The sequence below is a fragment of the Centrocercus urophasianus genome, unplaced genomic scaffold (genome assembly GCF_019232065.1).
Source record: "Centrocercus urophasianus isolate 14NV4802_14NV808 unplaced genomic scaffold, USGS_Curo_1.0 seq_26, whole genome shotgun sequence".
NCBI classification, from domain to species: Eukaryota; Metazoa; Chordata; class Aves; order Galliformes; family Phasianidae; genus Centrocercus; species Centrocercus urophasianus.
Genome location: NW_024884822.1, coordinates 5,827,945 through 5,850,352, shown reverse-complemented (window position 1 = coordinate 5,850,352; position 22,408 = coordinate 5,827,945). Strand labels below are relative to the sequence as shown.

General features: G+C 41.2%; 1 protein-coding gene and 1 long non-coding RNA gene across 3 annotated transcripts in view; one reads left to right on the top strand and one right to left on the bottom strand.

The window, feature by feature from the left end:
* The window catches only part of TTC1 (tetratricopeptide repeat domain 1), a 33,169-nt gene extending 19,673 nt beyond the window's left edge, over positions 1-13,496 (top strand). For both annotated transcript variants that reach the window (XM_042826611.1, XM_042826610.1), the window contains exons 7-8: positions 5,182-5,236; positions 12,863-13,496. In XM_042826611.1, coding sequence (XP_042682545.1) covers positions 5,182-5,236; positions 12,863-12,996 — 189 coding nt within the window. In that variant the 3' untranslated portion in view covers positions 12,997-13,496. The remainder of the gene's footprint in view (positions 1-5,181; positions 5,237-12,862) is intronic.
* A 1,910-nt stretch (positions 13,497-15,406) lies between these two features.
* LOC122164521 lies at positions 15,407-19,909 on the bottom strand. Its single transcript, XR_006170243.1, has 3 exons — positions 18,807-19,909; positions 16,244-16,325; positions 15,407-15,601 (listed from the first exon to the last, which is right to left on the bottom strand). It is a non-coding gene; the product is annotated as an uncharacterized LOC122164521 (long non-coding RNA).
* Positions 19,910-22,408: the final 2,499 nt, after the last annotated feature.

Genomic DNA, 22,408 nt, shown 5'->3' with positions numbered 1-22,408 from the left:
GACCACCAGTTATGTCAGAGCTGGAGCTTCATGCCATGGTGTGTGAATGGCTTGTGAGCACCAGAGTGCCTGGAAAGAGCTAACTACCTTGCATAGGGAAAGCAACAACTTAATTCCATTTTACTATAAATGGATTTTTAAATATAATGCTTGGTTGGGCACTTGAATCTATATGACATACTTGACTTTTAATAGCTTGTTAAATTTTCAGAGGGCATCAGTTTTCTGTGTTCAGCTTCATATCAGTGAAACTGCAACCTACTCTGCCCCATAAAGGAAAAAAGTTTACTCCAGAAATTTTGTGTAAAAGCCACTATCTATACGTTGGTGCAGAAATATGTTTTCAAGGTTTGGGTTTAATTATTTTAATTTCCTATTTGTGAAAATAAGGTATTAGTAGTGATTTTTTTTTTTAAATTCCCCTCCCCCATACCGTGGTGTTGTAATGACACATTAGGAAGTGCTTTAATAGCATATTAGACAAGAAGCCTTGCCTGAAATTACTTCCTTTGGGACTAGATCAATTGCACTGATGGCAGAAAAGTACTCTGCTTAACTGTGTAACTCCCATTAGTGGTAAGGGTAAGATTTCACAAAGCAGCTGAAGTGTTGAACTGCCTGCTGCTTAGAAAGCTGTCCAGTTGCTTTCCTCATGCTTATGCTGGTACGAGTCCATGACTGACCCTGTGGAGATGGCTGGTGATATATATGTATATATACATGGGGCTCAGGCAGGCAACTAACCTGGCCAGAAGGAAAAGCATCTATAAGTGAGCAAAAAAAAAAAAAAAAGCCAGCAACCAAAAAGCCCTGAAGGAGCAGCTTTATATTGCCTTCTGCACTCAGAGGAGTCCTGCTGCAGTTACTGGTGAGAAGGAAAGATGTGGTCAAGGCAGTGCAGGAACTGGGCCGGTCATTTCTGGCAGCACCCAGTGACAAGGTCAGTTTACTGTACTGTGAAACCCCCTGATGCTTGTTGCGTGCAGCTGAGAGCAGGAGAGCGTTTTATCACCTAGCTCTTGGCAATGGCTTAATAAATGACAGGCTTGTCAAACATCGTTACTGCAGGGGCAGTGAACGTGATGCATCCATCATAGTCGAGAAAAGAGTATTTGTGTTGGCCATGTTTATAGTCTCCTAGCTGAGACTATGGCTTATTTGATCCAGGAGTTCAGCCAAGGAATCTGCTGACGTTTCTAAAGGAAACGATGGGATTTAGTTTTGTAGCTTGTAGTCTTTTAGCATTAGCCTCGATCCAAGAAAGGCCTAATGTAATCTAGTTGGTTACTTGGTAAAACAGTGCAAGCGTGTTTTAGCAGCTCTTCATACAAAGAGCAGCTATGCAGATCTGACAGATTGTTACAAAGCACCAGTAAGGATTCCATAGATGAAGATGTGAGAGCAGTCAGTCATTGGTACAAAATACAAGGAGTTTGAAACATACATCTTAGCTGATCTGAACCCCCTAAAAGTTTAGATGCAATCCTTTCTGTCTCTTTCAAAACCACAATTTTCTTTCAGTATCTGGTGGAGATTTGTTCCAGGAAAGAATCAGAAACAGTGCTGCTGTTCTTCCTGGTCATCTTTCAGAAGTGTTTTAGAATGACTGGTCATTTACTTACAATTTTTGTAGCTGGAAAGCACAGAGTTTGACTGTTTCGTGTACATTCTGCTCCTCGACCTCATTTTAGTAGGCAGATTTCTGGTCGCATGTGGTGCAGGATACATTGTATGAAATGCCCTGAGTTTGTACTGGAGTGGTTTACAGCATTTTGCTTTTCAGTTGGTCAAGCTTCAGAATAAAAGCAGTATTTTGAGATTGAGGCTTTAAAGCCTTCCCCCCCCCCCCCCCCCCCCCCATGAAAATTTGTTAATGAAATACTGACATGGCTAATTTTATGCTTTTTAAAATAGTTGTAATAGATCTCTAAATTTTATAATAAAAAACGTTGTTCCAGATATAATGCTGTCTCCACCTATGTAATTAGCAGATCTGTAATATGTAGGGACTAAGAGATTCTGCTTTATTGTGATGTAAAGTGCCCTGCTCTTTGCAGAACTAGTTCAGCACTTCTGTGCCTCTGCTGGTAGTGAAAATGATGCATCAGGAGAATCTGCAAATTAGCTTTGTTCACCTGTTAGAGCCAATCTTTCTCCTTCCTGCGTATAAGAAATACTTCACATACTGCTGTGGGGAATATAATAATCTTGTTAAATGGGGGTTTAAAAGAAGTTAAATGCACAGTAATTCTTTGCTTAGGTTCCTGATTTGTTAGCTGCTGTAAAATTTCAGTACGGCTTATATGTCAGAAGTACAGCACTCATGGTTTAAAGCCCACTGTTGCACACTTTGGTTGCCTTTGATATCATTTATGCCAAATGAAACAGTTTGAAATTACAGTGTTTTGTGGTCAAATAATCCCTATCGATGCTTTCCCAGAGAGTGTTTATGTGGTATCAATCGTTAGGTTTTGTTTTTAGAAGGTGTGTAACAATGTTGTGTGAATTTGAGCTTCAGCGCAGTTTCTGAGGGAGCGGCAGACCAGATAAACTTACTTACCAAAAGAAGCTGTACTTTGAGATAAGTGTCACAGACCAAGATGAATAGCCAGGTTTATGGATACCGTTCTATAGATAAGTAACCTTAGGTGTACTTCTCTGGAGTGAGAAATGCTGAGTCTTTGGAATAGTACTATTCAGGCAGACAAAACACAGAACACATATTTCTGATCAAGTATTTAGGTCTTCATTTCATGCTGAACGCTAATGTCCACATGAGAGATAGATTCTGTGTAAGCCAAACTCATCCAAGATAGAGCAGATGTGTTGTGGTTTAACATGGCAGGTAGTTGAGCGCCACAAAGTCATTCACCCACTCCTCCAATTGCCAGTGGGATGGGGGAGAGAACAGGAAAAAAAATAACAAAGTAGAACTCGTGGGTTGAGATAAAACTACTTAGTAAGATAGACAAAAGGAAGAGAGAATGTCACAGCCACAATGCAAACTGAATTTACAGCCTGGGGATATCCACGCATTTTCATGTAGGCAGCTTGGGTCCAGACCCAAGTTAATAAGGCCCTCTGGGTCAGCAGGAGTTGGATGGTGTCTGACTGCACTAATTGGATCTGATTCACTGGTGGTGATGTTGGGCCTAAGCTCATTTCAGGCTTAGCCACCTCTGTGTATGTGCATTGTACTCTTTCATATTGACTTTTCAGTTTGTATGGGGTATAACACCTCTCTTCCCCATCAGTGTTGAAAGTGCCTGTGTTCACCAATCAATACTGTTTTGAACAGGAGGAATAGCCAGGCAGATATTTTTTTTTCCTTGACATGAATATCTTATTTCACTGTAACAATGTTATCAGAGTGACAAACCCATCCATGATGATTGGAGCTATAAAATACAGGAAGGAACTAAATTAGGAAATTGAATTCTTTAACTATGTTCAGAAGCCAATTATCACAAGGGAAGTACATAAGGAGTGAATTCCACACGTGTTACCATAGTTTACAACTGTAATTAACTTACTGATAGCACCATTTCAGCAGATCTGTCTTATTTGCCATGACTATATAATTGGATCCTGAGCTGCCAGAGTTGTATAGTAATAAGCGTAGTAAGTTTGAAATAGTAACTTCTGAAAATATGAAGAAGATGCAGTGTGAATGACAGTTGCTTTTTATATATATTTTTAATATACAAAGGCTGCTCAAAAGCGATGTTTCCTATTTTATTATGTTGCCCTGTGGTGTCAGAGGTGGATGTTGGTGGTATGGAAGCAAAGGTTGAACCTTGTCACCGATATTCCATTCCATTTTGTTGCCATGTGACAGATGGCAGCAGAGGGGCATTCTGACACAATGGCATCTGACATGGAAGTGTGTATGAAGCACAGTGTGAAATGGATTTCTCCACGGGGAGAAAATGGTACACTGAGTGACATTCATTGACAACTTGGTGAATGTTGATAGAGGCCAAACAGTGAATGTGAGCACAGTGAGGTGATGGGTGGTGCATTTCAACAGTGGGTCACCTCTTCTGGCACAGACTTTTTATGAGCACAGCATGCAGGTTCTTCTTCGTTACTGATGGTGACTATATGAAAAATAATGTTTTGTAGCTGAGAATTTGCTCTCTCAAATAGTGTTACTGTGCTCTTTGGATCTATTGTAGTTTCTATGGAAATAAATGAGAGGCATTACTTTCAAAGTGATCTAAGCTGTTTTCGACTGATGCAATAGTAAATGTAGTGAATATGAAACTATAGTTTAAAATGGTCTTTACAGTCAGTTAGCAAAACAGCACTGCTGTTTGAGATGGAAAACGAGCCACAGCTGTTTTAAGTGTAAATGGGAATCTCGGGTCACTGGGAATACGTAGACTATGCTGTTGTGTAATGCTTATTAGAATGTGATAAGGTTTTCACCTGTGATGGTGCACAGATTTTAACACTAGTGCCATTTCTGAGGAGGAAAAAAACCAGACTGTCCTTGGACTGACGCCTTGCTCAGGATGAACTTGTTGGAAGCTCTCTCCATGATGAATCATCGAATTGGGGTCCTCATTAGAAATATGACGACATTGAATAATGAGGTGTTGCTCATTAAACTGTATCTTGAAGTTCATATACAGCAATTCAGTGATCTTCTGATAAAATACTTTTGTCTAGGAGATCTTCACATTTTCAGCATGCATTTCCCTGAAGCTGTCTGCCAATTGAAACTGACTTTCCAGATGCTTTTCCCCACTAGACCTGTACTCGTGTTCAGAAGTAAATACAGTGCTTCCTTAATTTGTCTAGTCTCTCCTAGCCATATTTAATGTCTGTGGTAGAGGAGATAGGACAAAAATGTACTTTAATTCTAGGTCTCTTTAATTCCCTGAACTCTTCAGTTGAAATACTAGGCAAGCAGATCAGATTCCTTGTTCAGCCATAAAAATGTGTGCCTGTGTGAAACCTGCACTTACAAGTTACAACTTGCTGTGTTTCTATGAATTGATGTCATAGGATGAATTACAAGTTTCCACAGTGGGATAAAAGTGTTGGTTTGACATGAGGACTTTTTTAAAGCCATAAACAATGTATCTTGGGTATGTACATGAAAGTCACATACACTTAACCTACAGTATTACTGAAAGCATGGATCTGATTCCAATTGTGTCTTCTTTTCTGCAGCGATTACCTAGACAAATTGAAGAGCGGAATGAAAAATTAAAGAAAGAAATGTTAGGTAAGTAGTATGCTTATATAACTTGCTTAATAATCATTGTGGTCTGCTAGAAAAATAAAGGATATAGTTGTGTTAAACAAAGCTCATGATTTATTCCTAGTTCTCCATTGCTTAGTTTTGCCTACAGAACGTTTTAGCCAAATAATTTTCCCCTACAGAAAAGGTTATTAGTTAAATTTATAGGCAGTAATACTCAATGTATTCCATAACAATAAATGTAGAAGCAGAGGGAAATGGTTTGAAACAGGCTCTGTCCTTACTCTGTGCAAGCAAACTTTCAAAGGAGACGTTCCCATGAATGGGTTAAAACAATTTTCACTAAACCATACATAAAAGAATTCAACCAGCTGTAATAACTGAGCATGTTTGATCTTGCGACTGAAAAAATAAATTTGGTTCCTTTTGTAGCATTTTCCACCTATAGACCTCCAAGTCTTCATGTTTATCCTGGTTTATATGGTATTTCATTGCTGTGTGTGTTGAGGCTGGATTAAAGGTACCTAGTGTTACAAGCAGGCCTCTGGCCTTGCTAGGAAAGGAATTTGATTTCTTAACTTTCCTTATAATTCATAAATGTATGTATATATATATACCAAGAGATACTGTTGACCATTATTATTTTTTAAAGAGAATGTAGTTGGTATAACTATTTGAATGTATGTGCCCTCATGATTGTATTGCATGGCATTGCTTGGATAATAACTTAACAGGATTGACATCTCTCAAAAGGGTAATTACTTAAATAAGACTGCCCAAGGAAGTTAGGTTTTCCTGTGTCATAATAATTTGTGCAGAACACTTCCTTGCACAACTCACAGTGTAATGGATAAACTAATTGTTGTGGGGTGACCCACAAAGGCTGTTGCCAACGTTGTTTGCTGCCTCCTAATCAGAAGGATTTGGTAGTTCTTATAGGTTCAGATAACAGGTATCCCAATATTCTGGTTTTAAAACAAGGTGTTGGTGGGTTTTTGTTTGTTTTCACAAATCTTTTCATTTGTGTCATCTAGAAATTGCACACAAAAGAGCAAGGACAAATGTCAGTATAAGATAAAAAGAGAAAGTTGACTGTACGTGACTAGCTGTCAGCAGTTAGCTATTTACTCATTCTAAGTGTGACAAGTAGTAGATGAAATGCTTTTGCTAAGATGGATAGGTTTTGAGAGTATAGGATGGTGTTGTGTTATTCTGTGGAGAATCAGGTTAAACAAACTCAGTCTATCTTGCATATAATAACACTGATTCCTAAAATATTTGGGAAGAAGAGACTCTTTGAAGAGATTCTACTGTAGTTGACATTGTTCTTCAAGTTTTGCCTCTCACTGTGCAGGAAGCCTGATGTGCTCTTGTTTTGTATATGTCTTGATCTACTGAATTTAAATAAAGTTGCAGTAAGGCTTTCTAGAGCTGCTCTACATCATCAGATTGTATCCAGCATTGTGCTTAGAACAAGCTATCAATAACTGACAGCTGCAGAAAATCTCCAGAAGGATCATGCCTCTTTGGAGGATGCGATAGTTTTCAACACAAACTAAAATGAAAACAGTTCCTGAGCTCTTCTGAATTCTCCCTTTTTACTATTGCTAACAATGTCTAAAAAGTCTCACTAACCACAAAAAGTACTGAAACAATAAATCCAGCTTTATAAACTGTCATTAGCCAGTTTGATTCTATATTGTTAACTTTCATCTAGATTTCAGACTAGATGTAATTTTATTTAGAAGTATTAATCCAGTGGCAGGTAAGATTTAAGAACTGTTCTAGTCTTCTGAGAGCTAGATCAGGTGATGTGTATTGGGATGCTGAAGAAGGGAATCCCTTCTCAGTGGTATTATATCTGTGCAAGGGGATGCACTGACATTTACTTTTGTAAACAGCCAGACTAAGAGTCAGCATGTAATCCTGTTTTCATCCACAACTTCAGTGCAACAGGATTCACATAAATTGTCTTATATGTTGTTAAAATTGCCGGGGTCATTTGGGCATTTATTCATGGCATTACTTGTTATCACCAGTGTAACAGAAAGTAGGGAATTTTTCTATCATTCGGTGTCTTCATAGAACATTTGAAGTTAAGTTTCAAGTATGGGCAATAATTACTCATTTTATTTGTTATGCCCAATACTTGTCCATAACAGAAGCAGCAGCAATGTCATGCATCTAATGGTGCAGGCCTGGGAAGAGAAACCCTTCCAGCTGAAGGGTGGAGCAGGGAGGAATTGGGAGTTCCATCAGGAATGTAAGACAATCTTGAGTAAGCGTGGTGTTTAAAACATTTCTTTGGATTCTTTTTATTGTACTATGTGTTTTAAGCTGCTTCAACAACTTTTTTAGTGCTATCTATCCACTGAGTACTGCGTCAGAATTAACAGTTGCTTAACAGCAATCTGCAACCAGTGCCAGGCATAGGAAGATTTGTTCCCCATCTCTCTCACAGGAGAGCCAGCTGTGCTGTCTGGGTTGTGCCCCAGAATTCTTGGTCCCAGGAGAGCGAGTCAGACACATCCAAATAGTTCCAGGTCAGGCCTTGTGCAGGTGCACTTACACTGAACTTATGTAATAACTAACAATGTCTTTTAGAATAACATCACACGTGTGCCTTGGTTCCTTTTGAAGTTTGGATACTACCTTGAATTCTTATTTTAGACAGCATATCAGCCCAGAAACATGGTTTTTTTCTGGGCTTTTTGGTTTAGTTGAAACACACTTAGGACTGGTGTACCCAGCACAGCTGAGTAATGCTGCCATGAAAACCAGAACTGTGTACAAATACACTTTAAAAGGAGTGCATCTTCCTCCTTCCCCCAATGTGTTGTTTCCTGTTTTCCAGTGCAGCAGCTCATTACCACATAGTTTAACAGAAACTGAAACCACTTCTTAAGTGATGGTATGTAAATAAATCAGAGTACACGTTCTTGGCTGGATCTTCTTTTCCAAACTACCTTGCTATGTATTCTTGTATACAAATGGTAGTTGCATGTGATTAATGAAGTTAATGTCATTAGAAAAATGATGGTTTATTGCCAAATCAGCCCCATTTCTGCTATGTATTCTGAAAGGTTTTAACGCATCTGAAGCTGGCATTTGCCTTTAAATTATGTCTGTATTTTCCATTCAGTATTGGCAGGTTAATGTTGTCACACGAGGCTAAAATTGGCTCAGTGCCACCTAACCTCCATTTGAGTTTCATATAGATGAAAGCTTTACTTATAGCACACTTTCAAAGTAGCTTTTAAATGCTTGTGGCACTGAAGTGTTCAAGGTCAGGTTGGAGAGGGCTTTGGACATCCTCCACGAGATCAGGTTGCCCATGCCCACAGCACGAGGGTTGGACTAGATGGTCTCTAAAGGTCCATTCTAACCCAAACCCATTCTGTGATCCTATTTTCTTTTCCTTTATGTTTCATCACACGGGCGTCCTCTGCCTCCCTCACTGCCTATGTCTATTTGGGTTATTTTTCTTCTGATTTTAAAAGAAGGTCTCTAGCTATTGTGCAACAAAAGCTGGTCTTTAGCTCCTCATTATTGTGATGAAGGACCGTGGCCCTCGGGGAGGGGTGTGAAGTGAGCAGGAGTTTGGAATTGTTTCAGTGAGGTTTAGCAGCTTGCTGTCTGTGATCTCAACGCAATTCTTTACATAGCTATAGGAAAGCTAAGTGTGTTGGGTATAAACATGGGAGTGGAACATATGCCAATCTGTGTAACTCATCTTATACAAACAATTCATCAAATCTGATCAAAAACATTTGGGATTTTCAGCTTAAGTTATAAAATGAGTGTATCCTTCAAAACAGTAAAATGTCCTTGCTTATTAATGTGATTAACACAAAGACCAATTAGAGCATATCTCCTGGGCCTTTCCATCAATAAGAGCTTTTTCCAGCTACTTGAGATCAGTGCAAATATTTATGAGGCTTAATGCCTAAAGAATGATTTTCTTCTTTGACACTGAAGGTTATGTTGTATTTGAAACTAAGCAGCTGAAGCTCAGTACTGCGAGTCCAGAGAACTTGAGGTCACTTGAAGTAGTTCAAACCAGAACTGACATACAGTTACTTTTTGTCCAGTCTTTGCTTACCATTTAGGGGTAGGAAGATGGTTTGTTCTAGCTCTTCTAATTGCTTCAAAAATGCTGTTGATATACAGGAAGTTACACAAAGATAAGACCTCTTCAGAAATTTTTTAATCCAAAAAAATTCTTAGCATAAACAATATCTGGCTTTTCAACTTCCAAGCAACACAAAATCTCTAGCAGCTATATTAGAAGAATTGCCAGAAATACTCAACAGCAGCCAGTTGTGATTGTTACATGAAAAATAAATCATGAGAAGTCTTTGTGCATCTGTCTTTTGTAACAGAACATTACTTTTTTGTTTAGGTGAATAATGAATCGCAGATTTCTGAGACTTGCATTGATTTTTCCCAGTTATTTTTCCTGTTAATCTCTCAATATTGTTCTGCTCAGTGACTTTAGCATGATGGAGTTCCAGGTGGAAAGAACACACGTGCTGTTTTGGGAGAATGTGACCCTGCTCTGGCGAGTGCTTGACTGCTGAGAACTCCTTGCAGCTGAGTCACAGCTCCACATGCTTTTTGCCTCCTTCCAGCACTGTTTTTCTTTTAAGAGTTTTACTTTGGGGGAAGGGAAAGGTTGGGCTTAACTACTGATCTTAATTTAGGGATGAAAGGAGAGTGGGGGAGGAAGAAACAGTGCACTCCAAACAGTGGGAACAGTGCATTGGGCTTGAGTTCCTGGAAAAGGCAGGGCTTTCTCTGCTTTATTATTTATTGGATGTGGTGCTCAGGGACGTGGTTTAGCAGAGGGTTGATAGGGTGGTATGGTTAGGTCGTGGTTGGACTCGATGATCTTTAAGGTCTTTTCCAACCTAAGTGATTCTATGATTAACATTTTAATTAACATGGCTGCACCAAGAGGCAGTGCTGTATGTGGACTTCAGTGGTAGAACAGAATGGTGACCTATAACTGTATTGTTTAATGTATAGTCACAGCTTGGGTGAGATGAAGAATAAAGTATTAAATACATCTTAGCCTTTAGCTTCTCCCAGAGAACTGGCCTAGCTACAGGCAAGAATGCCAAGGCAGTTATTCTGTGTTTATGCTCCAGTATGACCGGAAAACAGCCATCATAACTGCCACTAGAAAAGGCCTTTCAGTGTTTTCTGAAACAGGCAAACTTGTCTTCCTGCTCCTGAGCCAGCTGCAGTGCTCGGATAACTTGTAAACTGTTTACAACTGGCTGTAGGAATGCCAGATTATGCCAGGATTCTTCCACCACTAGACAAAGACACTTCTCACCCAAAAAAGTGAAGCTAAGCAATGACTGATTGTTTGTCTAAAAGCACAATAGCAACTATTCATCCCCATCGTAGAGACACTGTGAACATCTTTGTAGTTTTATATCAGAGTGCTTTTAGAATGAAGTGTAAAGTTATGAACTTGACTTAGTAGTTAATTTACACTAAGCAGTGTAGCTTAAAAGAGTCTGCAGAAGGAAACTAACCCTAAGTGAGCTGCCCACTGGAATACCCTTGGCCAGATCACTCAACCACCTCATCTGTTAATCTGAACAGGAAAATAATAAAACAAAAAGCAAAACCCCATCCTACTAACTAGCTGCTTTTGTGGACAAAGGTTGTCTCTTTTTTCATGCGGAATTTCCATTTTGCCTCTCGGAGACCAATCTTGCTTTAAGATAGATAACAGATACCTGAAAGATTTTGAACCTGCATTTTGATGCAAGATCTTTAATTACACTGGCTAATATTTAGAAGAACTGCAGTAATATTAACTGTTAGTTTGCTTATACAAGATTGAGCTGCTCCTCAGACTAAAATGTTTGCATTTTTTTACTATCATTTCTTCTTGTATTTTCTATGAGTGTTTTTGAAAAGCTTTCCTGCCCTAATTCTGTTTTGCAAATGTGATTGGAAACATAGTCTATTTTGGATTACTGGGACAGTGTTTAACCTGGCGTGAACAGTTGCCAGATAGTCTGCCCCTTGTCTCTCATATCTGTTGAATAAGTTCAAACTTTGATACAGTTTCTGTTTTGAGTTCAGTCACAGGGTTGCAGCACAGTGCAAGGCAAATGACTTGATCTGTTTGTGCTCTGTGTAACATAAATACTGTTCATGTCCTTTTGCAAAGGACTTGCATACAACTTTGCTCCTTACATTTCTGTATTTCATCATTGCTGTGAAGTTACTGCTTCAGTATGGCTTAGCAACAAAGCTCTAACTCAGTCCAGATTGTTTGCTGCATTGCAGTGAGGAAACTTAGCTAATAGCAGTAGTAATGATTGCACTTCTGGGGACAACTTGTCCTGGGTGCCACCTTAAGCAGAAGAACCTAGCAGAGGCATAGAAACTAAATGGTAACTACTCTTATGACTTTGCTGTTGTATCCTAATACTTAGTTTAGAAGTAAAGGTAAAGATGACATCTAGAATAACACCTACATGTCTTGTGTGTAAGTTGGCTTTAAGAAAGCACACGCTGAAAGTTAGGAACAGCCAGGAGGAACGTGATATTTTTCTTGGAAAAGCAGCCGTCTTTCTTGTGCCTTGTCGTGCCAGCAGATCAGCTAGCTTGTGTTTAGCCAGCACTGAAGGTGTGAATTTTGCCTCTTGTTTAATTTTATGCATTTTACTTATTCTACAAACTATTTGGATATGATTTCTTTGAAGGATGTCCTTTTGTTGTCCTTCTCCTTTTATAGGTGGTAGGAACTATTGTTTAGTAGAGTCAGAAAGCTTGTGTGGTGTGTATATTAATAGTGGCCTTTGGATTTTAACTGTTGCACCTTTTGTATCTTTAATAATGCTCGTTAAATAACAGCTGCTTAGAATTCCTAGCAGGGATGAGTTAGCTACAGAGAACTGTAGTTTTGAACATGAGCTCCTGATGGCAGGATGTCATCTGTCATGCTAAAAATGGTAACAGAGTTGTATGCTTCAAATGGAACTGCTTTGTTAGAAGGTGCAGACACTTGCATGGATGGATTTCTTTCAGTGTTCATTGTATCAATATACATAATCTAGAAAGAGAGCTGTCATAATTAGGAGCGAGCAGAGTTTGAACTTTAGCTTTCCCTGTTTCTGTTGGCAGTCCAGGAAACTGGGCAGTTCTAATATCCTTGAATGTTTACAGAACTGTAACTGCACCAAAGTGGCAGGAACTGAAAAAAAAATGTGTTAAAAAACAGAATGTTGGCAGGCATCAAAGTTATATCCAAGTACAACAGAGACTAATTCTTTTCTGTGAGCTGCTAAGGTCCTGTGTAAGGAGCACTTGTGAGTGAGGAAATAAAGAGCTGCTAGTTAGCCAGAACCAGATGGTGTCTGCAGCCACTGCATCAGGGCTGCCTGACAGACCTATCAGAATCTGAACTGATCTACTTTCAGCTCCAGAGCTGACACTGGCTACATCACAACTGGAATTTTTTTAGTTCATACAGAAGCCTAAATATTCAACCAACTGGAGAGATTTCCACAGCATTTCCCTTGAATTAGTAGATGAATTGGTGGAGCTGGAGTGTGTAGTTGGGCATCATTCAGTGGGAGTTTTCCCTCTGCTTACTACTCACGTATTTCTTTTTCATTGTAGGCAAACTGAAAGATCTTGGGAATTTGGTTCTCCGCCCCTTTGGCCTGTCAACAGAAAATTTCCAGATAAAACAGGATTCATCAACTGGCTCATATTCCATCAATTTTGTTCAAAATCCAAACAACAATAGATAACATGAATTCAGCTTAGTTCTGCTGGCTTTCAGGCTTTGTGACCATGTGCTTGCATGTACCAACACAAGGATTCAGCAAACATTCTTCACTCTGTCCAAGTGAAGATAGACTCAAGCACATTCATTTCCCTGCTTATAAATTATTTACAATGTGGATGTAAAGAAAGTCATTTGACTTCTTTTAGTGATAACTCTGTCCTGTGTGTGATTCTCCACTTGCAGTATTTGGCTTGTCCACCAGTCAGGTACATTATTTGGGCCCATTCAATGCTGGCAAGAAAATTCTAGCAAACAGTTCAGTTGAATCAAAATGCCCGTGCACCTGTGGCCAAGAACAAAGCCAGATGGTGTCTTGGGGAATTAATGAGTCTAGCAGAAGCACTTCACCACATTCGGGAGGTGGATGTGACTGACAGCATGCGTGGAAGCAAGCCGACCTCCTCTGTGGAATAATTTTTCTTGGTAATAAAGGCTTAGTATTTCTGTTGGATTGAATGTGAAGTTTTTGCTTTGTGTGAATCCTTTCCATGGTGGCAATGTTGTTCAAAATTCTGACATCTACCCACAGATAACATACTGACAAGACAGTAATTTGATGCACTTGAGGTGGTTTTTCTTCTTGCTTATGGCAACATCAGTCCGTTATCCTCAGGCTACCCTTTGTTTACTTTTTATTTATTCTCATTTTTTATTTATTTTCTTTTGAAAATGCTACAGAAGTTGTGTGATGTTACGTATACACCTTAGAAAGTCATATAAAGTTAGGGAAATCTGCTTCTCTGAGACTTGTTCATGTTACAGATCCCCATCATGGCCAACAATTGACATTAAAATTGATCGCGAAAGTTTCTTGTGATGTAACAGGCTTTGAGAATGCTGAAGCATTAATTTATAGAGAGCTATAAAAAAAAAAAAAGTAGTTTTCAAGTAGTTCATCCAGATTTTGGAGAATGAATATCTTTTGTAATTACTGCATATTGTTGTGGAAATGTTTACATTGGAGGCAGACTTCTTCAGTTGTCTCCACGCAGATTTCAAAACGTGATTTAATTAAATAATGACTGGTAGCTCTCTGGCTATTAGTTGTCATCTTAAATTTATTTCAAGAAATCTTTTTGTGTGTACTTAAAGACTGAAACTGTACTTGCTGCATGTTTGGAGCTCCAGTCTTTGCAGTGATGTGCCTGAAGGGAATACTCTCAAGCTAAGCTTTCTTGGTGCTTTCTTTTTCTTCCATTTTACCAGTGCAGACTTAAAGGTGTAGTGGTTGGGGTTTGTTGTTTGTTTTTTGATTGTTGTTTCACTCTGTCCTGGTGCATTTTTAGTTTTGACTTTGTGGTTAACTGTCTATAAATTATTCCATGTCTGCAGTGAGGTTGTGTTACATTTATGAGAATTAAAATGTCATTGCCAAGAAGGACTGTGCTGCCTTTAACATCTTCTATGTAATTAAAATGTCTCTTAACTAAGCAAAAGCGTTCAGCCTCTAGGATTTCCATGTGCTGAAACAGTAACCGTGTCTTGTTTTACTGGACTACAATTCCTAAGTGCAAGATTTTATTTCCTGTACTAAAATTGGGTAGACTGGTAGGTGTATGGATGGGAGGCTTTAAAGAAAGATGCTGCTCCTGGTGCTGTGGGTTGACCCAGCTGGGAGCTCAGTGCCATGCAGTCATTCACTCACCCCCTCCATTCCCAGTGGCAGAGGGCTGAACTTAGCTGGGCAGTGCAGTGAGGATATAAGGGAGTGAACTGGGACAGAAGTCTGCTCACACCCAAGAGGCTGCATAGGCTAATTAACTGGCTCAGAGCTAGCAACTCTGCTTTCAGAAGTGCAGCACTCTGCTTTCATAAGAGAGCTCTTTAGACTCTTTAGAAGGCTTATTAGGTGAAGCAGAGTACTGAGACTGGTACAAATCTCACTAATTTCACCTGAAGCCTGGACTACTAAGGAGCAGAGGCTCCAAAGCAGCCCTGGGCAGAGGCTCTGTTGAGCTGGAACTCATAAGCTTGGTTTGAGCCCAAACTGAGAAGCCACTCAGGAATGCCTGAATCATGCCTTGCTAAAGCTTCTAGGTCAGCACGTGACAGGTAGAGATGTCCACTGTTGCTGTTGCAGGTTCCATGTTGCCTGACACTGAAGAAGTGTCTGGCCCTGGAAGCACAGCAGTACGGCTTCAGCTGGAGCAAGGCAGTCCACTGACTTGGATTTCACCATCTGGCCTGAGCAAAGGAGTGCATCCAGGGGTTTGTCTTGTTTAGCAACAGCCCTGTATCACTGAATGTGAGGCAGCTTAGATCAGAATCCCAGCCTTCTCTCAACTGCAATGCATACCCCTACACCACGCATAAATCAAACCACTTTGAAGCTACTGTGGATGCTGTACTTTATTTTTTCTTTGTATCTTGATTATTGCCAATTAATTGTTACCTTTACTCAGCCTTCTGTGTTTACTGGTTTATGGCTGTCGCGTGGAGTTGCAGGCAGTGATTTAACGATTTGCTGCTTTGTCTTACAAATGAATTTGGTGACAAATGCTCTTCCTGCCATTCTGTTCCATTCTTATCTTTAAAGACCTTCTTGGGCAGAGGCTGGGTAGCCTGCTCTGGAAAATCAAAGCACAACAAAACTTGTGATATTTCTACCTGCTGTGCAACTTCCCTGCTGGATGCCTGCTGTGTACCTGTAGTTTTAAAATGAAGGGTAGAATAAATGGAGCTGAAGAATTGCAGCTGATTTGCTTTTCATCCTTGTTTGTAATTTAATTGCATTGTGTGAAAGAGACAGCTTAATGTCACTGTAAGTTGTGCACACCATTAGAGAGGACTCATCTGTAGGTCATTCCTACTCAAAGTGCCGCTGTCTGGCTAGAATAGAAACCTCTGGACTGTGTTATTTGACATTACTGCATGTTTTTTTCCAGGTAAAACACCAATTAATTGCCTGATGGAAGCTCTTTTGCATTGTCCACATCCTGAAGCAGCTGCCTTTTCTTTTTTTTGGCTTTTTATTTTAAAAGGGATTTTTTTTAATATCTAAACTAGTCATCACAGCTGCCAAGAGAAAGGTAATTGGTACTTCCTCCTGTTGTAAATGGTCACAGATCCCTTATTGCCAGGGTGTTTTGAGTCACATGCATTGGGTTTACAACCTCTAATAGGAAAAAATGCTCTATGCAGCAATCTTTCAAATATAAATTCTCTAAGCCAACAACATCTCTTAGAGTTTTGTTCCAATAGTTACTCACCCTTGTGTTTTCAACAGACATGCCTCGTTTCCACTTGGCGTAGTCTCTCCTCAGCTCCCAGCCTTTGTTTCATCTCATTTCTCTGCAAAAATAAAAAGCTGTTAGTACCTGGCACTTTCTCCTTGAACATGTTTGCATAGTAATGAAGGGGCCAGCTGATTTTCTCTGTAAGCTGAACAGACAGGGTTTCTTTAAGACTTTCCCTACAAATAATTTTCTCCAGGATTTCTGTAATGTTTGTGTTTCAGACTTTGTTTTTCCTTTATCAGTTGTCTCTTTCCTTTATCCTTGTCATTTAAGAAGGGACATCAGAACTGATGCTGAGTTTTGTCTCTTTTCTACTCTATATAGAAAGCATTACATCCTTGCTTACTTCTTTCTTGCTTATATGCTCAAACACTGTTAGCCCTTTGGGCAACAGCTGTGCCAAGTTTTTGACCCCCTAAGCCTTTTCTGGAAGGAATACCTGGTTCCTCAGACCCCCATTTTCCTGCAGCTGTGGGTGAGTTGTTCGTGCTTGCATTATTGCAGCTAAATGCAGAGTTCAGTCATGTTTCCTTTGGTCTAGCTTGACAAAAAATGCGTTGTTTGGTATGACTTCCCACCATGCTGCTGCTTACCAGGGTTTTCAGGAGTGACTTCAGGTTTGTTTCTCACTGACAGATGGAAGTGTTGAGTAGTATGAGAACTAGCTGAGGTTTGAGCAGGGTCTCACAGGAAGCATCCCCACTGCAAGGACAGTGGCAAACTGAGGTCTGCCAGAGAGACAGACCTTAATTCATGTGTGCAACGTTTATTTTATGTTGTAGATATTTCCCTACAAATGTTACATATATTGTAGAGTGCAGTGCTAGGTGATGTATCTTCATTATTAGATTAGCTGAGAGTTGTTGAATGACAAGATCTATTTTTGATGGATTTTAATTGCCTCTTTTCTATTAATTCTTCTCTACTGAGACCCTGCTTACACATGGCATGTTCCTGTGCCGCTTGGTGTGAGTAGAGATTGCAGACAGTATTTCAACCCAGTGTCGTCTCAAAAGAAACAGAACCCCAAGAAGAGAAAAGCTGTGGATGAAGGAAGAGGGTTGAAGAGTGTTTGGTGGAACATGGCAGATGAGTTCTTGTTGTGGACAAACAAAACAGTTTTCAGCTTGTCTCACCAAACAACTTCAGGCAAACTGAAGAAATGGGAAAATGTAATGAAAGAAGTCTTGAGGGTAAAGCTGCTGATTTCAAAGTTCATGCTTCGGTGTTGTTCGAAATTACTGATGCTACAGCTATGGCTCAACTGGCCATTTTTATTAGAGGTATTGACAGCAAATAATACTGGAGAAATGGCTTCTTTGATGCCATTGAAAAAAACACAACTACATCTCTTGATTTTTATGAAGCAGTAAAAATTACATTAAAGCAATTTTCTTCAGCCTTTGTCAGCAGATCTGTTACAGCAATTGATGGGGCCCCAGCAATGGCTGGTTAAAAAGAGGGACTTACAAAATTAATAGAAGATGCAATTGCTGCCAGCAACTCATGTTTGATGAAATCTCACAGCATCATACATCAAGAACATGCCTGTATGAAAGCTTTAAAAATGGATAATGTCATGTGAACCTTCATCAAAGCTGTGAATTTCATCAAGTCTGAGGGATTCAATCATCACCAATTGCAGATGTTCCTTAAGCTGATGCTGATTATGGGGACATCATTTACTTTTCTGAAGAGAGGTGACTAAGAGTGAAATGCTACAAAAATTTTTACAAGTTGTGAAGTGAAATCAGGTCATTTATGGGATCAAAAGGAAAATTTGTGCCAGAACTCGTGGATGAAAAATGGCTCATGGATTTAGCATTTGTGGTGGATTTCACTACTCTTTTAATTGAGTTAAACGTGTCTCCTCAGAGTGAAATTTAACTTTTCTGCGCTATATTTTGACTCGTGACAGCACTCAAAATGAAACTTAATTATGGCAAGCTGCAGTTATGGCAAATAATTTCATGCATTTTGGTACAATGGCTGAACTCAGCCCTGGGAACAAGTGTGGCCCAGGCAAGCCAAAAGGTTGAACAAGCTGCTCTAGATATTACAGCCATCCAAAGCAGCAGAGCCAGGACCTCGTACCAGAAAGCCCTTTAGGAATAAATATAAAAAATTGAGTGCTCAGCACATCTTCAGCACTTCAGCTTTTCATTACAAGGCCACTTAGAAAGCAGTTCATTCATTTGCTGGTGATGCCGTAAGTAGCGTTTCTGGGGCTTTACCAGCACAGCCAGTGGCTGTGCTCAGTCGCCTCTTCAGTCTGTGGTATCTAAAATTGCTGCTGTATCTCCATTTCTACCCTTCCTGAATAGGTAATAGCAAATAATTGCCAGTCTGATCATTTAAGTCATTCCAGTACATCACCGTGTGCTAAAGCTTCTATCTTTATCATTTGTGAGGACGTGCCAACTTTCTTATTGTGCAGGAATATTAGAAATAAGATCAAGGAACCTTTGAGTGTTCTCCTGTCCATAATCTGCATTTAATTGTAAGAGTAAATTTCAGATTATATCACATCTGTTACCTCTATGCCTTCACGTGTGATGGGAGTGGGATACCCAGGAGTGCTGTCTTCATCCTCTCTTCTTCTGCCAGCACTCACATCAGCTCCAGCTCCTGTGTCAGACCTGCACAGAGTTCAGAGTTGGCACTGTCTCAATTTGTATCATAAGATCTGCCTTTCAAAACACCAGTTTAAGCAGGAGACAACACCCTCCAGCACAGAAGAGGCCTTGGGACTAACATAATCCATGACTTACTGTAACTGCAGTGCTGCTGATCTCCTCCCAGTCAGTAAGCAGGAATATGAAACCGCTCCCAGCTCCTCACACCAGAATATTTGGGATTTGGTAAAGCACCAAGCTTTGAAGTTGAACCCTTCCCTCCCTGATTAGTGCATTTCATCACTTTCTTTCAGACCCACCTACCCCTGATGAGAGCAGACACAGCTGCACAAAAAGGAGAAGCCTCTGGTCACCAGCTCCTGTGCTTTAATGAGCTGTGCTGTTCCTAAGGGATTACTGCAGCAGCCAGGAGCTGTTGCCGGCTGCTGCAGCCAAGAACCAATTATATCCCAGTACCACCTCTTTAAGTGTAGGTACAGATGTGTACAGGCACATTTAATGTGCATTAATACATTGCTCATTCGCAAGCTTTCCCTGTTTGGAAGAATCCCAGCATTTTCTTGTTCAGCTGCTTAGTTTTTTTTCTAAACCTGCACAGCCTCTTGTGTGAAAGGAAGCAATTGCTGGGGGATCTTTCATCAGCAGAGGCTCTGGTTAGCCGCTTGTCAAAGAAACATTCTGCTGAGGCACAGTAAATTGCCAGGCTCTCGGCTGCTGTGGCATTAAGCCAGAGTCATCGCAGCCTACCCTGACAGAGGAAAGTCCTATATAGATGAAATGTCCTAAACCAGCCAAAAAACAGTAACCACATTTTTCTGATTCTGCATGTTCAGTGGCGATCCTCCTGGCTGGAGGCATCACCATTTGCAGCTATGTCTCCAGCCTGGAGCCAGGATTCCCCATACCTGCCTGCTGCTCAGCAGCTGGCTCACAAGAAAACCATTCTCAGATCAGCCCTCCTGGCACAGAAACAACACCAACAGCTCTCCTTTCCAAGCCCAACCTGTTCACCCCCCTGTCCTTTGCATCGCTGCCCACACTGACCATATCCCCAGCATTGCTGCAGGGACCAGGGGCCCTGTGCTGCAGGAGGTGGCTGGAATGGCCTAAATGTGTTCCCAGGTGGCATGTGCCAGCCATAAAACAGGCCCCTGGAGAGGCAGCAGCGCGGCTGGGCTCTGCTGGAATAATTGCATCCAGCAATTGCATCTGTCTTTATCTCAAGAACTGACACGTTTAGCTCGTCTGACACAGCCTGCCATCTTGGGGCACTTTTCTGTCTGAGAAAAGAGGAAAGGCAGAATCTGGTAGCTCTGGGAAGAGGAGGCTGCGAGCAAACGCACTGCCGCCCCTGCCTGTTACATGGCAGCTCTCTGCGGCCACACGGACCTGCAGGTGCCCTGCAGGAGCTCAAACACAGCAGAGGCACTGATACGTGCAACCAGCAGCAAGTTTACTAAGCCAAGACGCAACCAGTGGCTCTGCTATAATTTTACCATATTAAGGAAAACATACGTGATGTACATACAGCAGCCCTTGTTCTCCCAGCTTATTTGCAGCGTTCTCTTTGAAAAGACAAACAGACAACAGAGTGACTCAGGAGAAGGTTAACCATCTCCAGCTGTACTGTATTAGTAATTCAGAGGCCTCATCGTAAGCACGGGCTGATGCTCTTCCGTCTGCATTCTGGATCCCCAGCCCCAGCCACTTTCTCCAGTGGCTCAGAGAACTTTAATATTTGAATGAGCCCGGGAGCAGGCACAGCCTGCCTTTAATATTTAATGACCAAGAGGACTACATTTGGAAATTTGTGCCTCTGAGCTCTGAAGATTCAGAGCTTTTAGCTGAAAGTCTGGATTTCAGAGTTAGAACTGCCCCTCGTTAGCTTTGAATATTTACCTGAAATCCCAAACAGCCCAAAGCTGACACATGGGTCACAGCCTGCCTGGCCCTGAGCACACATGGCTTGAGCTCCAAACCCAGTGGGTAAATAAAAACAAACACTACTGAAACACTCAAGGGAAAAACATGAACAGAACCATAAAGCCAGGCTGCAGAATGCAAACAACAACCTGCCAGCACCGTACCAATCAGGAAATAACCCAACCCTTTTTCTAAGGCCATCTATATGTGCTGAGCCTGCCAGAGCTTTCCTGTAACAAAGAGGGAGAATGACAAATCCACATCCAATGACTTGAGCGTGGACAAGTGAACGAGAGCAGAAATGAAGACAGCGGGTGCCCCTTGATGCCAAGGGCAGGTCACCATTCCTGTGGCTCTCAGAGGGCTGCACGCACTGCTGCTGTGTCATTGCACCGCTTTTACAACCAGCACATGGCAGTGCAAGTACTGCTGTGCCACTGGGAGAGCAGGAGGATGAACTTCCTTACAGGGTGGGTCAGATCTCCACGTGAGGCACAACGACACCAGCCTTGTATGCAACCTTCTTGCATTCCCAACCTTTCTGAAAGTGCAAAAGCAGGAAAAGGGCATCGCCATGCAAATCTCAGCAGCCCCTTACGCTCTCAGTATCCCCAGAGGATGCTGTCAGACAGGGAAATGAGTCCAGCTCATCAATGAGGAGCACAAAGGTAATGTGAGATGCTGCCATTTCCTTCACTACCAAAGCGGCCGTGGGCAGTTAACCATCTTCTGTGCTCTTCATCACATCACATTTAAAAATAACGAGTATGTGACAGCATCTGAACTGACCACCCCACCTCTCTGTTAGCAATATGCCTGATTTCCTTCAGAAGTCTGTGCATTGGTCTCACCCTATAAGAAATCTTGTTTCTCCATTCCAATCCCTCTCATTTCAGCTGGCACGTCACGAGCACTTCTGCTCTCATTAAGTATTCCCCTTTTGATGCTTCGGAGATGCAGTAAACATTATTACAGAGTGGCATTGTGCAGGATTGGCTTCACTGCTGAAGGTTGGCTTACTTTTATACTTTCATCACCAAACCGCTGGAGTGAAGATTAATCAGTGGAGTAATTGCAGACCTCTGAAACCTGTATGGCCAACCTCTCCTGTGGGTTTCACAGCCATGCAGCGAATCCAGCGCTCCCACAGGGAAAGCTCCCGACACAATGCCACAAAGGAAAAGCCATTAGTGAGCAATTACATTTCAGCAGGATTTCCCCTCTCCACCGACCCCTAATGAGGATAACCAATTCAAGAGGAACTGCTGCAAGAATGAAAGAATAATGAGAGAAAGGGGATGGGAGTTCCTGTAATCCGGGCAGAATAAGAAACAACTCTGTGAAGGCGAAGAAAACCACGCAGGGGCTGCGCTCCGAGCGACGGCCAGTGGTGGAGACCTGCTGGTTACAGGAGGCACAGGCTGACCCAAAAGCCTCACGGAGGCCCCACACCAGGGCGGCAGCACTGCAGGTGGCATTCACGTGCACGGCCGCTCCATCCAGAAGTTAACTACTCCGTTTTGGAGAAAGCCTTAACAACTGGCGATGGGTCAATAACAAAACACCTGGCGTCACACAG